At 56.4% G+C, this 12,257-nt stretch overlaps 1 protein-coding gene across 1 annotated transcript; it reads left to right on the forward strand.

Moving 5' to 3' along the window:
- Nucleotides 1-550: 550 nt before the first annotated feature.
- NPTX2 (neuronal pentraxin 2) lies at nucleotides 551-11,369 on the forward strand. Its single transcript, XM_086692927.1, has 5 exons — nucleotides 551-1,160; nucleotides 2,736-2,952; nucleotides 6,906-7,150; nucleotides 8,806-8,985; nucleotides 9,917-11,369. The coding sequence occupies exons 1-5, from the start codon at nucleotides 735-737 to the stop codon at nucleotides 10,142-10,144; spliced, it is 1,296 nt and encodes a 431-aa protein (XP_086549053.1). The 5' UTR covers nucleotides 551-734; the 3' UTR covers nucleotides 10,145-11,369.
- The last annotated feature ends 888 nt before the right edge of the window (nucleotides 11,370-12,257 follow it).

Genomic DNA, 12,257 nt, shown 5'->3' on the forward strand with positions numbered 1-12,257 from the left:
CGGGCGCGGCGGCCCGCACCGGGAAGCCCACGAGGCCCGCGGGGGAGGAGGGGTCTCTCGACGGCAGCCTTGGGTTCGAGTTCCTCCTGGGGCTCCTCCTCACTGTCCTCACTTGGGGGGCGGGGGTCCCTCCCCACAGGGGCGGCGGTGGCCGCTGAGCGAGGCCTCGCGCCGCGCCGGAAGCCCAGAAGGCGCCCCGGGGAAGCTCCCGGCTTCTCTTCAGCCCGCGACGCCTGCGTCCTCGGGTGGGTCCTCGGGGCGCCTGGACACGCCGGCCAAGGCTCGCGAAGGCACTCGAGAGTGTTTTTCCCCCCTTTTTCCTCAGTTCTTCCTTGCTGGGGGCCCCGGGACCCCGCGCTCGCGCCCCCGGCTCGGCCCCACAGGCCCGCCCGCCAGCCGCGAGAAGGCGCCCCCGTCCCGCCCCCTCGCTGACGTGCGCCCAGCCGGGCCAATCAGAGCTCGCGGCGCTGCGCCCCACGCGCCGGGGCCTTCTCCCACCCCCCTCCCCCCCCCCCCAGCTTAAGAAAGGGCGCGCGGGCCGGGTAAGAGCAGAACGCTGCGCCGGGCGGAGCGAGCGCGGTGTGTTAGGCGGACGGTTCCACCGGCTCCCGCGCTCTAGCTGCCCTCGAGCGGCGTACCCGGCCGCAGCCCGCCGCGGAGGCGCCTCCGCCGCGCGCCCCGACGGCGCCCTCCCGCTCGCCCGCAGATGCTGGAGTGAGCGTTGCGGCGGCGGGATGCTGGCGCTGCTGGCCGCCGGCGTGGCGCTCGCCGTGGCCGCCGGCGCCCAGGACGGCCCGGCGCCCGGCAGCCGATTCGTGTGCACCGCGCTGCCCCCGGAGGCGGCGCGCGCCGGCTGCCCGCTGCCCGCGATGCCCATGCAGGGCGGCGCGCTGAGCCCCGAGGAGGAGCTGCGGTCCGCGGTGCTGCAGCTGCGCGAGACCGTCGTGCAGCAGAAGGAGACGCTGGGCGCGCAGCGCGAGGCCATCCGCGAGCTCACGGGCAAGCTGGCGCGCTGCGAGGGGCTGGCGGGCGGCAAGGCGCCGGGCCGGGCGGCCGCGGGCAAGGACACCATGGGCGATCTACCGCGGGACCCCGGCCACGTCGTGGAGCAGCTCAGCCGCTCGCTGCAGACCCTCAAGGACCGCCTGGAGAGCCTCGAGGTAGCCGGGTGCGGGGGTTCTGGTGGGGGGAGGATCCGAGAAGAGGGGCAGAGGCGGGGCGCAGGGTCCTGCCTGCCAGCCTGGGCGGGCCCGGACGCAGGGCGAGCTGCGCTTGGGGTCAGGGGAGGGCTTCTCGGTCCTGCTCGCCAACTTACTTGGGTGGCTCGCAGTCCGCCCCCACCCCGCTTCCTGCTGGAAGGAAGGGGTTAACTCCCTCCCCGTGCGCCGGGACTGTCCGCCGTGTGGACGGTCACTTACCGAGGTTCCAGCGAGCGAACCTCTAACCTCTTGTGGATCTCCGAGTCCCCCGGAGCCGGACGCGCTCCCAAAAGCTGTGCCCGGTGACATGAGGCTGCCGCGTGAGGTCAGCTGCCCTGGGCGTCCCGTGTTCTCCTTTTATAAATCAGCTCCGGCTGGACCCGAGCGGGCGGAGACCTGAGGGTCTTGCCGGGGGCGATCGCGGGCGGGTCACGGGCCACACCAGTTCGCGCCTTGGAGGAAACCCCGTTAACTTCAAAGACACTGTCCACAAATTGCGACCTTCTGAGGTGCCCTTCCAAAGGAGAAGGAACCTTACTCCGTGCTTTCTTGGAAGGCGTATGCAGTTTGGAACTTTGAAAGAAATTCTCATGTAACTTCATCTTCACTTTCAAATCCTATTTAAGAAGCGTGGATGTTTCTGTTGGAAACGTTTACCAGAATACTTATTAGGGAAACTAGGTTTCAATTACAGGTGGTAATTATTGCAAAATTATTTGAGGATTTCCCGCGGCATGATGGCTAAATACAGTATTTTCAGCATCTGTATATTCCCTGATTCATGATGATTAACAACAGCGAACGTTTCTAGTCACTAAATATGCACCAGTCGTGCTGTCTAATTTTAACCCTTACAACAGTCCTTTGAGGCAGATCCTACTGACTGCATTTTACAATTCGGAATGCTTTAGAGAGAGGGTACATAGCTTGCCAAGGATTCATGGCTAGGCAGTGGCAGTGTGCCTCCAGAGCCAACATGATGGTAGAGGAGTAAAATAAAGAGGAAGTGAGGATTTAGAAACAGCATTAAAAGCAGAGATTCCTGGAATTCAGAAGTGTCATGTTTTAGAGCTCTCGTTTTCCAGTAACATCTCTGGCAAGCATGGTTATTCACCTTTTTGCCACACGGGAATTTGGAAGCTGTTTTCATTTCTAGATGAAGGCTCATCAGCTTTGAGTACCATTTGATAAGCATTTTTTTTTTTAGTCGTAGCTCTGTTGCAGTCTTAACCCAAGAATGGTGGATAGTGATTAAAATTTTGACTTTTTAGCAAGAGGAGAAAACCAGCTTTCTGAGAGAGAAAAATGGAATTCCTAAGTTTCAGATATTGCAGCAAGGTAATTCTTGTTTGACTTTGAAATCCTTTCCATACAAAAGAAGAAAAAAAGCATCAGTGAAGTGCGCCCCTTGGCACGGTTTAACGCTCCCGTTTGGGAAGCTTCTCCCTGTGTGGTTGGGCTTTTAGAGCTGCGTTTCACAATTTCTGTCTAAATGGCCTTAATACTTCCTCACGCGTCCCTCTCCCCAACTGGAAGCACCAGCTCCGAGTGAACGTGTCCACCGCGGCGCTGCCCGGCGACTTCCGAGAGGTCCTCCAGCGGCGACTGGGGGAGCTGGAGAGTCAGCTGCTGCGCAAGGTGGCCGAGCTGGAGGACGAGAAGTCCCTGCTTCACAATGAGACCTCCGCTCACCGGCAGAAGACTGAGAGCGCGCTGAACGCTCTGCTGCTGAGGGTGACTGAGCTGGAGCGAGGTGAGTTCTTGGCCGGCTCCTCTGTCGCCCTCTGGCTGACGTCCCTCCCAGCCCTCCATCCCACCGCCTTGGTGTTTGGCTGCAGGGTAAGGGCGGCTGGGCTCCAAGCGGGGCAGAGAGGCTGGCCCCGCAGCGGTCTTCCCCATTTACACATCAGGCCACTAGGGCCCTTGAGGGAGTGGTGGCTTCCAGACCCCTCTGCCTGCTGACTCTTTTTGCACTTGGTTCTGCGGCTGCTCCTCCCACATCGTCCCCGAACCTGCCCGTCCTACGTGCGGAAAACCACGGGATTCTTTACCATTCCAGCAGCGCTCCACTTTGCCTTCTCCGTTTCTCAAATGAAACAGGGTCTCTTTCAACTTGAGGCGTCTCTCCTGGTGCACAGGGGTTTAGGGTTTCTGCCTGAAGGTTGCCCGGCTTCACAGCCTCGTTGACACGTCTTCCGACTTGGTGGGGACTGAAGGTGCCGATGGCTCCTGGGAGCAGCCTGGTTTCCATCCCTTGCAGTTGGACCCGGAGTGTCTGCAGTGATGGGGCACTGCGTGGGGATGGCCTGTGGCTGGCTGAGCAAATAATAAGTGTGATTGAGGATGGTCCTGCCAGGAATCAGCCCCAACCCTGGCCCACTGGCGTTACGCACGGATACGCTGTGTAGCTTGCCAGGCACGGTGGCCAAGTTGCTACAAGGATGTAGGTCAATAGAAGGCTGCCGAGTTAGTGTGGAGTAGTGCCAGGCAGTGTGCTGGACACGTCACACCGGTGAGACGGGACTTCTCTTACACCCGTGACACCAGTGAGAAAAATGCTCCAAAGCTTTCAGCCAGAGGTGTGTTGTGGCGGTGAGGGGGGGGGGGGGGGGCGAGGTGGGGCCTGGGCCTTGGCCACACGGGAGCTGCTGCTTTGTCACCGTCCCTCCCATCCCCAGCCTCGTTCCAGCACCCACACTCTCGGTACGTAAGTTCTGCAGAAGCCCTCGGAGCTCTTCTGGCACAGAAAGGAGGGCCATGTCCTAGCTGGAGCCCAGTTCTGCAGGCCAGGGCCCCTGACTGGCCTTCCTGTAGGGCCCCCAGGACCTAGACTAGAATTCTTCTGTGTGCTCCACCCCGTTCGGGGATGAGTCTTTCGAGGAAAGTGGTCATTTGCTGACCAGTTTGTCTCCTGGGTAACTTTGAGTTTGTATCTGTCCTGTTTGTGGTCAGTCTAAAGGGGTAGATAAACTCCCAGTCCCCAGATAGACCGCGAGTGGAAAATATAACATGTTCTTCAGAGCATCCTGCTGAGCCCCGAGGAAATGGACCTCAAGCATGTGCAAAGTAGGGGGCTTAGGGGGTCTCTGGCCCTTGGTCCATCATCTCCTGCCCATTAAGTGCCTGTTCTGGGCCAGACACTAGGCTGTGACTTCCACATTCTGTGACCCTTGCAACAACCCTATGAGGTAGGTATTAGTGATGGATGAGGGACCGAACCAGATGCCTGCATCCACGTGTCCAGCAGATTGCAGAGCTGGGGTTGAACTTGGTGGTGACCCCCGCAGATGAGAGGCTTGGAGGCTGTAGCCTAGAGTAGTGTGTGGGCTGTAGCCCTGTTGAACAGCAGGCTCCCCAGAGCCCAGTGGTGAGCGTCCAACCCTGAGTGCCCCCTGGACCCACGGATGCTCTTTTTCTTTGTTGTGGGACCTGCTCGTCTGCAGGGGCCTCCAGAGTGGGGGCCAGCCAGCCAGGCACAGCCCGCCTCAGAGTCTGAGTAAACCTTGCCACTGGGAAGAACACTTCTCTCTTTGGCCCCCACTGCCCCCACCCGTTTTCACTTGTCTGCCACCTGCAGCCTCTGATTTATTGGTCAGGCCTTTTAATGCCTTAATTGGTTTCAACTAAGTTTCCTCTGAACCTCCAAGCTGTTTGATATAAATAGAGGGCACCAGCTTTCAGGGTGTGGGCCCCCTCCTCTGCCCCTCGGCTCTCCCAGGTCTAATTAAACCTATCTGTTGTCACCTAGCTAACGATATTACCGACACTGAGCCTTATTAAATCAGCAAGCCTGCCCACCTGCCGGGATAGAAGCTATTTCTCTTTATTAGATAACCATGCCTTCGTGAAGAACACGGCCATTTGCAGGCTAAATACTAGGGGCTGCACGTAGTTGAGGGAGGACTGCCACTCCCTGCTCTGTCATTCATTAGCTGTGTGACTGAGGGGTAAGTCACCTCGCTCCTCTGAGCCTCGGTGTCTCGGCTGCACAACCTGCAAAATCAGGAGTTGGGGCTTTGTAGTCTCTTGATTTTGCTTCAGCCTAACACGGGGTGAGCCCCGGCCTATGCCCTGCCGGGGGGGCCCCCTCGCCTTCCCCAGGTGACCAGGTCTTGCCAGCCCTCACCAGGTGCTTAGCAGCCCCGAGGCCTGGGAGGTCAGGACGGATGAGGCAAGACTGCACAATCAGCCGATCCGAGTAAATAGTACCCATGAGACCCAGAGTCTAGTGTTTCTCTGCCGCCTGTTCCAGAGAGGTTGAAAGGGTGATGCTGAGCCCTGTTGCCTTTCTGTTCAGGTCTTCCTTGGTTCTCTGGTTCACACCACGGCACCAAAGAGCTTCTTACGCATTATATACTATGAACACAAATGAATTGGGGGCATTGTAGTGGAGAAGGGCTCATCCATTCTGGCTTGCGTTCTACAGAAGGGGCTGATTCATCCACCAGAGACAGGCAGTTTGGCTCCGTCGGTTTTGGGTCCAGAGAGCCTGGCTGTTTCTCATGGTGACAGAGTCCTTCTGGCCCCTCGCGGATGTCTAATAAATACTTGTCAAATGAGCGAAGGGTGTTCGGGCTCCTTCCCTGGCATCATCTAGTGCCCAAATAAGAGGGAAGCTTTTGCCCTGACAACTCACAGGGTTGGGTGGTACCCCACAAACTTCAGAATCTGTGATAACCAGAGACCGGGTCTTGCCTTCCATGTATTTATTTTTGTTGTTAATTTTGGGATTAAATCAAAACTATTGGAAATTACTTAGACCCCGTGAAGAGTACCAGTTGCTTTCAAAGATTTTGGAAACCCCATTTACGTGGGGACAGTCAGGGGGTCCTCATCAGTCCCAGGTGGGCCCCAAAGGCTCCAGGCTCTGGCGAGGTGTGCTAAGCTCAGCGGGGAGGTAAACCTCCGTATTTCTCTGCCTCCCACTGGTTCCAAACCACAGGAAATGGTCAACAGATGCAGTCTTCTCTTGAGGAAAGGGCAAGTCATGAGCAAGGTGGTCCGTGTCAGGGATTTAGTCCAAAAAGCCACTTCTCAATTAAGTTGTAGTGTCCAAACATGGCCGTGGACTCCTTTGCCTGGGTGGCAGTGATTCTTTAGGGTGAGAAGTGACAGGGACTTGACAAGTGTCTACTGAGTGCCCAGGTCCCTGTTAAGACTTCCTGCCTCCAAGTCCATCAGGGTTCCAACCCCGCCCTTGCTGAAGGAGCCAGGATTTCAAGAAAATAGCTGAGGAAGGGTTTTCTGGCTTAATTTAACCAGAAAATTATTTTTGTTAAATGTTTGTTTTTGCGAGAGAGACAGAGATAGAGCATGAGCGGGGAGGGGCAGAGAGAGTGGGAGACAGAATCTGAAGGAGGCTCCAGGCTCCGAGCTCTCAGCACAGAGCCCGATGTGGGGTTTGAACCCATGAACTGTGAGATCATGACCTGGGCCAAAGTTGGATGCTCAACCAACTGAGCCACCCAGGCACCTCTAACCAGAAAATTAAATCCAGCTTTCCTCCTTCCTCCAGCTTTTAGGAGCAGGGAGGTTCTTGTTTACTCCTGGGTTGTAGAACTTTGAACAGCGGCTTCCCAGTAGCAGGTGCTCTGGGGCTCAAGGGACCAGTCTGGGGGAAGTGGGGGTCCAGGAGAGCAGTCGCTCTGGGCTGCACCAGCGGGGAGCAGGCTAATGCCCCGCGGCCTCTCTTCTCCACCCCCCTAGGCAACAGTGCGTTCAAGTCTCCTGATGCGTTCAAAGTGTCCCTCCCCCTCCGCACAAACTACCTGTACGGCAAGATCAAGAAGACGCTGCCTGAACTGTATGCCTTCACCATCTGCCTGTGGCTGCGATCTAGCGCCTTGCCGGGCATCGGCACCCCGTTTTCTTACGCGGTGCCTGGGCAGGCCAATGAGATTGTGCTGATCGAGTGGGGTAACAACCCCATTGAGCTGCTCATCAACGACAAGGTGAGGCCTGCTTAGACTGCCACCTTCCCCCATCACGGCAACGGTCAGGGTGCTGCAGAGTCTGACAGCCAGCTGCTGTAGGGCTGCCCTCCTTGGAATGGTGACAGACTCAGCCCGGCCTAGGGCAGCAGGGGTGGGCGGCTATGGCTGGTGGAGATCCAAGGTGGGAGTCTGGCCTAGAAGCATCTCAGGGTCCAGGCCAGAGGTCATCGAAGGAACAGAGCTGAGGTCTCTGTGGGCCAGCCTGAATCGTCACTGGCCCTTGGGCCAGTCAGTGAGGGCTGTTCTCCAGGGCCATGCTGATTAGGGGAGGGGGAGTGTGTGTGTGTCTTTCTCTGTGGAGGATACTTCTCAGCATATCTTTTGGGGGTGGTTTATTGAGATATAATTTACATACAGTAAGACCGAGAGTTTTTAGCATACAGTTTGACCAATTTCTACAAATGCATGCAGTTGTGTGACCGCAAGTAAAATATGAAAGCGTTCCATCAGTCCCCCCTCTCCACACACAATTTCCTCATTCCCCTGCGTAGTTAGCTTCTGCCTCTACCCTAGCCCATGGCAACCACTGATCTGTTCTCTGCCCCTATAGTATTGCCTTTTGTAGAGTAAATATCCTTTTTTAATAGACGGGCTGGTTTCATCGTTCAAGAGCATGATCTCCTCGAGAACTTGGCTCTGGGCATCTGTGAGACCTCTAGGAGCCCCACTTAAACTTCCATTCTGAAGGCAGACTCAACATAGCCAAAAATGTGTCCTCACATCCTTGCTGGAGCTGAGCACTTGAATGGCCTCTCCGGCTCCCTGCTGCCTCTACCCTGGCCCCTTACCCTGCTTTTATTACTGAACTGCCCTGGGTGGGGTTTGTGTAAGTGGGAAATGGCGTGGAATCTCCCTGCCAGGCTCCGTCTCACGGTGACCATGTTCCTGAGCCAGGGATTAATTGTTCTAAATAACTGTCTTGGACACAGGAGGGCCCAGAACCTTGTTTTCCTTTTGGGTTCGGTGGCATGTAAACAGCCAATTCCCAGGAGGAAGCGCCAGGTTGCTAGGATACCAGCAGTAACAACAGGACAGTTCCTGGTTGGGCTGGTCTGTGGTGCTCACAGGATGCTCGCAGGCGACCACGTGGGTCAGAAATGCCCTTCCCCTGGTTCTGTATGGGGGTCTGAATGTGCAACCTCCCACCCCCCCCAGCACACTCTCCCACGTAATTGTAGGCCTTTGGTTTTCTGCACAGGAGGACACACACAGTCCCCAAGTGCCGTGATAGAATTTGAGACCCTGCCTCGAGTGTAGATGTCTAGTCTGATTGTTTTCCAAAGATTCCTTCAGGTTCTTCAGCACGAGGCATTCGGGCCGAGTGTGGCCAGGCGGGGGCTCATTCTTCACATCTGCTTGGTCTGCACAGTGTCCCAGATTCTCAGCCAAGCCACGGACTGAGGGTGTCCAGTTGCAAGCCGGGCCACCGTGGGGTTAGGGGCATGTCCCCAGGCTGTCTCTTTCCTCTTGAGTGTCTGTGTTTCGCGCACACACACAGACCGAGGCCCTGTTTCCCACATAGCAGAGAAGGGGTAACCAGCTGGGAGCAACACGATCTCTGGTCCCTGTGCGCCCCCCATGGGGGGCCCTCACCTGCATGTTGCTGCCTACAGGTTGCACAGCTGCCCCTGTTCGTCAGTGACGGCAAGTGGCACCACATCTGTATCACTTGGACGACACGGGATGGCATGTGGGAAGCTTTCCAGGATGGAGAGAAACTCGGCACGGGGGAGAACCTGGCCCCCTGGCACCCTATCAAGCCAGGGGGGGTGCTGATCCTTGGGCAAGAACAGGTAGGTGCAGGGGATGCAGGATGGGGTGTGCTGGCCAGCCACGCGTCACGAGGCCACGCCTGTAGGCTGCCCCCTACCCCCACAGCCCGCCCAGCTGTCAGCCTGCCACACCTGGCCACTGTGGTGTGATGGCCACCTGGGTCCATTCTGTCTTGTGGCCTGAGGGGCCGGGGGCGGGGGGACCCGGTTGTGGTATGATGGGTCCAGATAGATTCCAGAATGGAGTCCACCGTAGGTGGGCAGGAGTGTCCCTGAGCTCATGCTGCCATGGAGTGACCATGGGTTCTCTCTCTAGGCGTTTGACCTCTGCTGGGCACAGCACTGATTCAGGGTGCCCGGGGCTGATATGGCATCTTCCGGGAGCTGCTGGCTCAATGTCGTGGGGCATGCCTGTGTGATGCTCAGCCCCTTGGGGGAGCTAGGGGTGGGAACGTGACCGCAGAGGCTGTCCTCACTCCCTGAGACAGAGGAAATCTAAGTTGCTTGTCTGCTCTTGGGCAGATAAGAGTTGACGTTTGGGTCTGTGTTTGAGGTTTGCTGAAAGCCAGGGAGTAGAGACCAGTTCCTTTGAGAGCTTTGAGTCTGGGCCCATCCTTGGCCCACTCCCTGCCTCACTACCCTGTGACTTCCCCGCTGGGAAGGGCTGGGAGTCTGGAGACCCGGGTCTAGTGTTAGCTTTGGGACTTTGGGCCAGTGTCTTTCCACTGTAGCCTCGGGGTAGTTTGGCATGTCCTAGAGGTCTGGAACGTGCAGGAATCGGGTCAGGGAAGGAGTGAGGTCAGAGTTGGGGGAATCAGGAAAATGCTTCAGTCTCCCCCTCTCCCTCCTCACTGTGCACCCCTTCCCAAGGCCATTACATCCCTGGAGATTTAGTGGGCACGTTTGCTTTCTGAACCTGTGCCGATGTGGTTCTGTTCCCCCCCCTTCCCAGGACACTGTTGGGGGCAGGTTCGACGCCACACAGGCATTTGTGGGGGAGCTCAGCCAGTTCAACATATGGGACCGTGTCCTTCGCGCACAAGAAATTGTCAACATCGCCAACTGCTCCACAAACATGCCAGGCAACATCATACCCTGGGTGGACAACAACGTTGATGTGTTTGGAGGGGCTTCAAAGTGGCCCGTGGAGACCTGTGAGGAGCGTCTCCTTGACTTGTAGCTACCTTCTCCTCTGTCTAGGGGCCTGGGGCTGGTGTCTCCTGTCGGAAGTGCAAGGCCACCTGCTCCCCCAATTAAACTGTGTATAGAGCCCCTGCCACAGTGGCCTGGGGCCCCCAAAGCTTGTTCCCAGGGAATCTCTAAGACTGAGGCTCTGTGGCAGCACCTGTCACTGGATTCTTTGTTCCTTCCCAAGATTTTGTTGTGTCGAGTAGGGAAGAGGCCCTGAGTTGCAGGTGGGAAGATACCTGACTTCCTGCTGGGGGTGGGGGGGATCAAGGTCTTCGGGGCCCTGTTCAGAGCCCCTACAGTTGCTAGTGAATCACAGCCTTGCCCACCCTCCCGGATCCTTGGTGTCTCACGTGCGCCTCTTGTCTGTCCCCTTTCGAGGCCGTGTGGCCATCCCACCTGAGTATCTGTGTCCCTTATGTATCGAGTGTATCCTGCTGTCCGCTGAGCACGCAGCAAAGCAGCCCCCACCACCCGCGGAAGGGCTTTCTCTTGGTGTTCTTTCCGCTGTAAGGAACCCTTGAGCTTGAGGAAGGCAGGCTGCCCAGACAATGCCCTGCCTTCTCCAAGGTGGAGGGGGCATCACTGCCTCTAGAGGGGGCTGGGAGCTGGAACTCAGAAGGGCGTTCTGGAGAAGGGCCGCGGCAGCCTTCCATCCCCTTCTGTCACCTCTCCCTCCGACGATGCTTTGATGGGATCATCGCTGGGAATGGCTTCTCTGAAAAGCCTCTTCACTCCTCTGGTGCCAAACGTTCAGTTGCAGCTTCTACAACCATCCGGTGTGGTCAGGGGGATTTCATTTTTTTTCCTAACAGAAAAGAACAGCCATTATTAGCAGGCTCCCATTTTTGATGTTTCGCCCCACTGTGAGGAATGTGCTAGTTTTCATTCACGTTGATTGCTATAAGCTGTGGACTGTCTCAAGGATTTCCCCCAGAACTTCTTCAGGAAAAGGAAGTCATTCGGCCGATAGTTGCTTAGTGACTCCAGGCTGCTTAATTTATTGGACAGAGGATAGTAATTTATTTTAAGGACAAAGTGGTAAAGTGGGGGAAATTTATAAAGTTAAATATTATATATTTTATTTTTCATACATGTTTCAAGTGCGAATTGTGGAAATTCCATTTGTAGGACCAAGCTGACATGCCCATCCCAACATTGTATGCTATGAGAACTCTTCGGATGATGGAATTCTGATTAAAGTGCACTGGAAGATGCCTCCGTGTCTGTTTGCTCCAGGTCTGGGGCTGAGGGTGGGGGTGGGGCTTTGCCACAGTCGGCACGTCCGGGGCCTGTGTGTCTGTCGGACCTGGGGGCGCCGAGGTGCAGCACTGACCCCTTCCCTCCTCGGTGCCAGGCGCGGACTGCGGACGCCCCACGGGCTCTGCCCTGCCTCCCCGCCTCCAGCCAGCCCCCGTTCTCTCAACCAGGAATCGAGCTTACCTAGAGGTCACTGAGCAGCCCGTCCCAGGCATGACCCCTGCTCACCACCCACTCTGTGTGTGTTCCCAGATGTCTCGCTTACCCCTCCTAACGACCCCCTGAAAGTGAATCCCGATCGTAGGTGACTACGTGGAACAGTTGAACGGTGACTTGGGTCACACGGCTGGTTAAGGGCAGAGCTGGGGGTCAAGCAGTCCTGAGACCCTGGAGGCCCTGCCCCTGCCATGATTACCCTCGCGATGGCGTGGCTGACCGGGAGCCGTGGCTCGCCCAGCCACCCAGCATCACGAGTATCGTGTACTGCTTATCGCTCGCCCAGGAAGAATCAAATATCAAAACTCGAAACTGTTTCTACTGAACGTGTGTTGCTTTCATGCCATTGTGAAGTCAAAAACTTGTGAGTCAGGGACCATCTGTACACTGAAAAACTACAGAACACGATTATTTTTTTCTTTTTTTTTTTGATAGAAAATTATAGAGGGAAATCAAAGAGAATCTAAATACATGAAAATGTATCTGTGTTTATAGATCAGAACTAATATTGTCAAGATTGCCATTGTGGACACGTGGTGGGAAAAATTTGGTTCAGATGTCAAGTCTGATGACACTCACATACCCCTGAGAGGGCACGAAAAGGTTTATTAGATCATGAGACTAATAAC

Source organism: Puma concolor, chromosome E3 (genome assembly GCF_028749965.1).
Source record: "Puma concolor isolate L17-30 chromosome E3, mPumCon1.1.hap2, whole genome shotgun sequence".
NCBI classification, from domain to species: domain Eukaryota; kingdom Metazoa; phylum Chordata; class Mammalia; order Carnivora; family Felidae; genus Puma; species Puma concolor.

Coding starts and splice junctions, on each gene's coding strand:
- NPTX2 (XM_086692927.1), top strand. CDS start 735: ATGCTGGCGCTGCTGGCCGCCGGCGTGGCGCTCGCCGTGGCCGCCGGC. Junction 7,151..8,805: donor AGCTGCTCATCAACGACAAG/GTGAGGCCTGCT, acceptor TGCTGCCTACAG/GTTGCACAGCTGCCCCTGTT. Junction 8,986..9,916: donor TGATCCTTGGGCAAGAACAG/GTAGGTGCAGGG, acceptor CCCCCTTCCCAG/GACACTGTTGGGGGCAGGTT.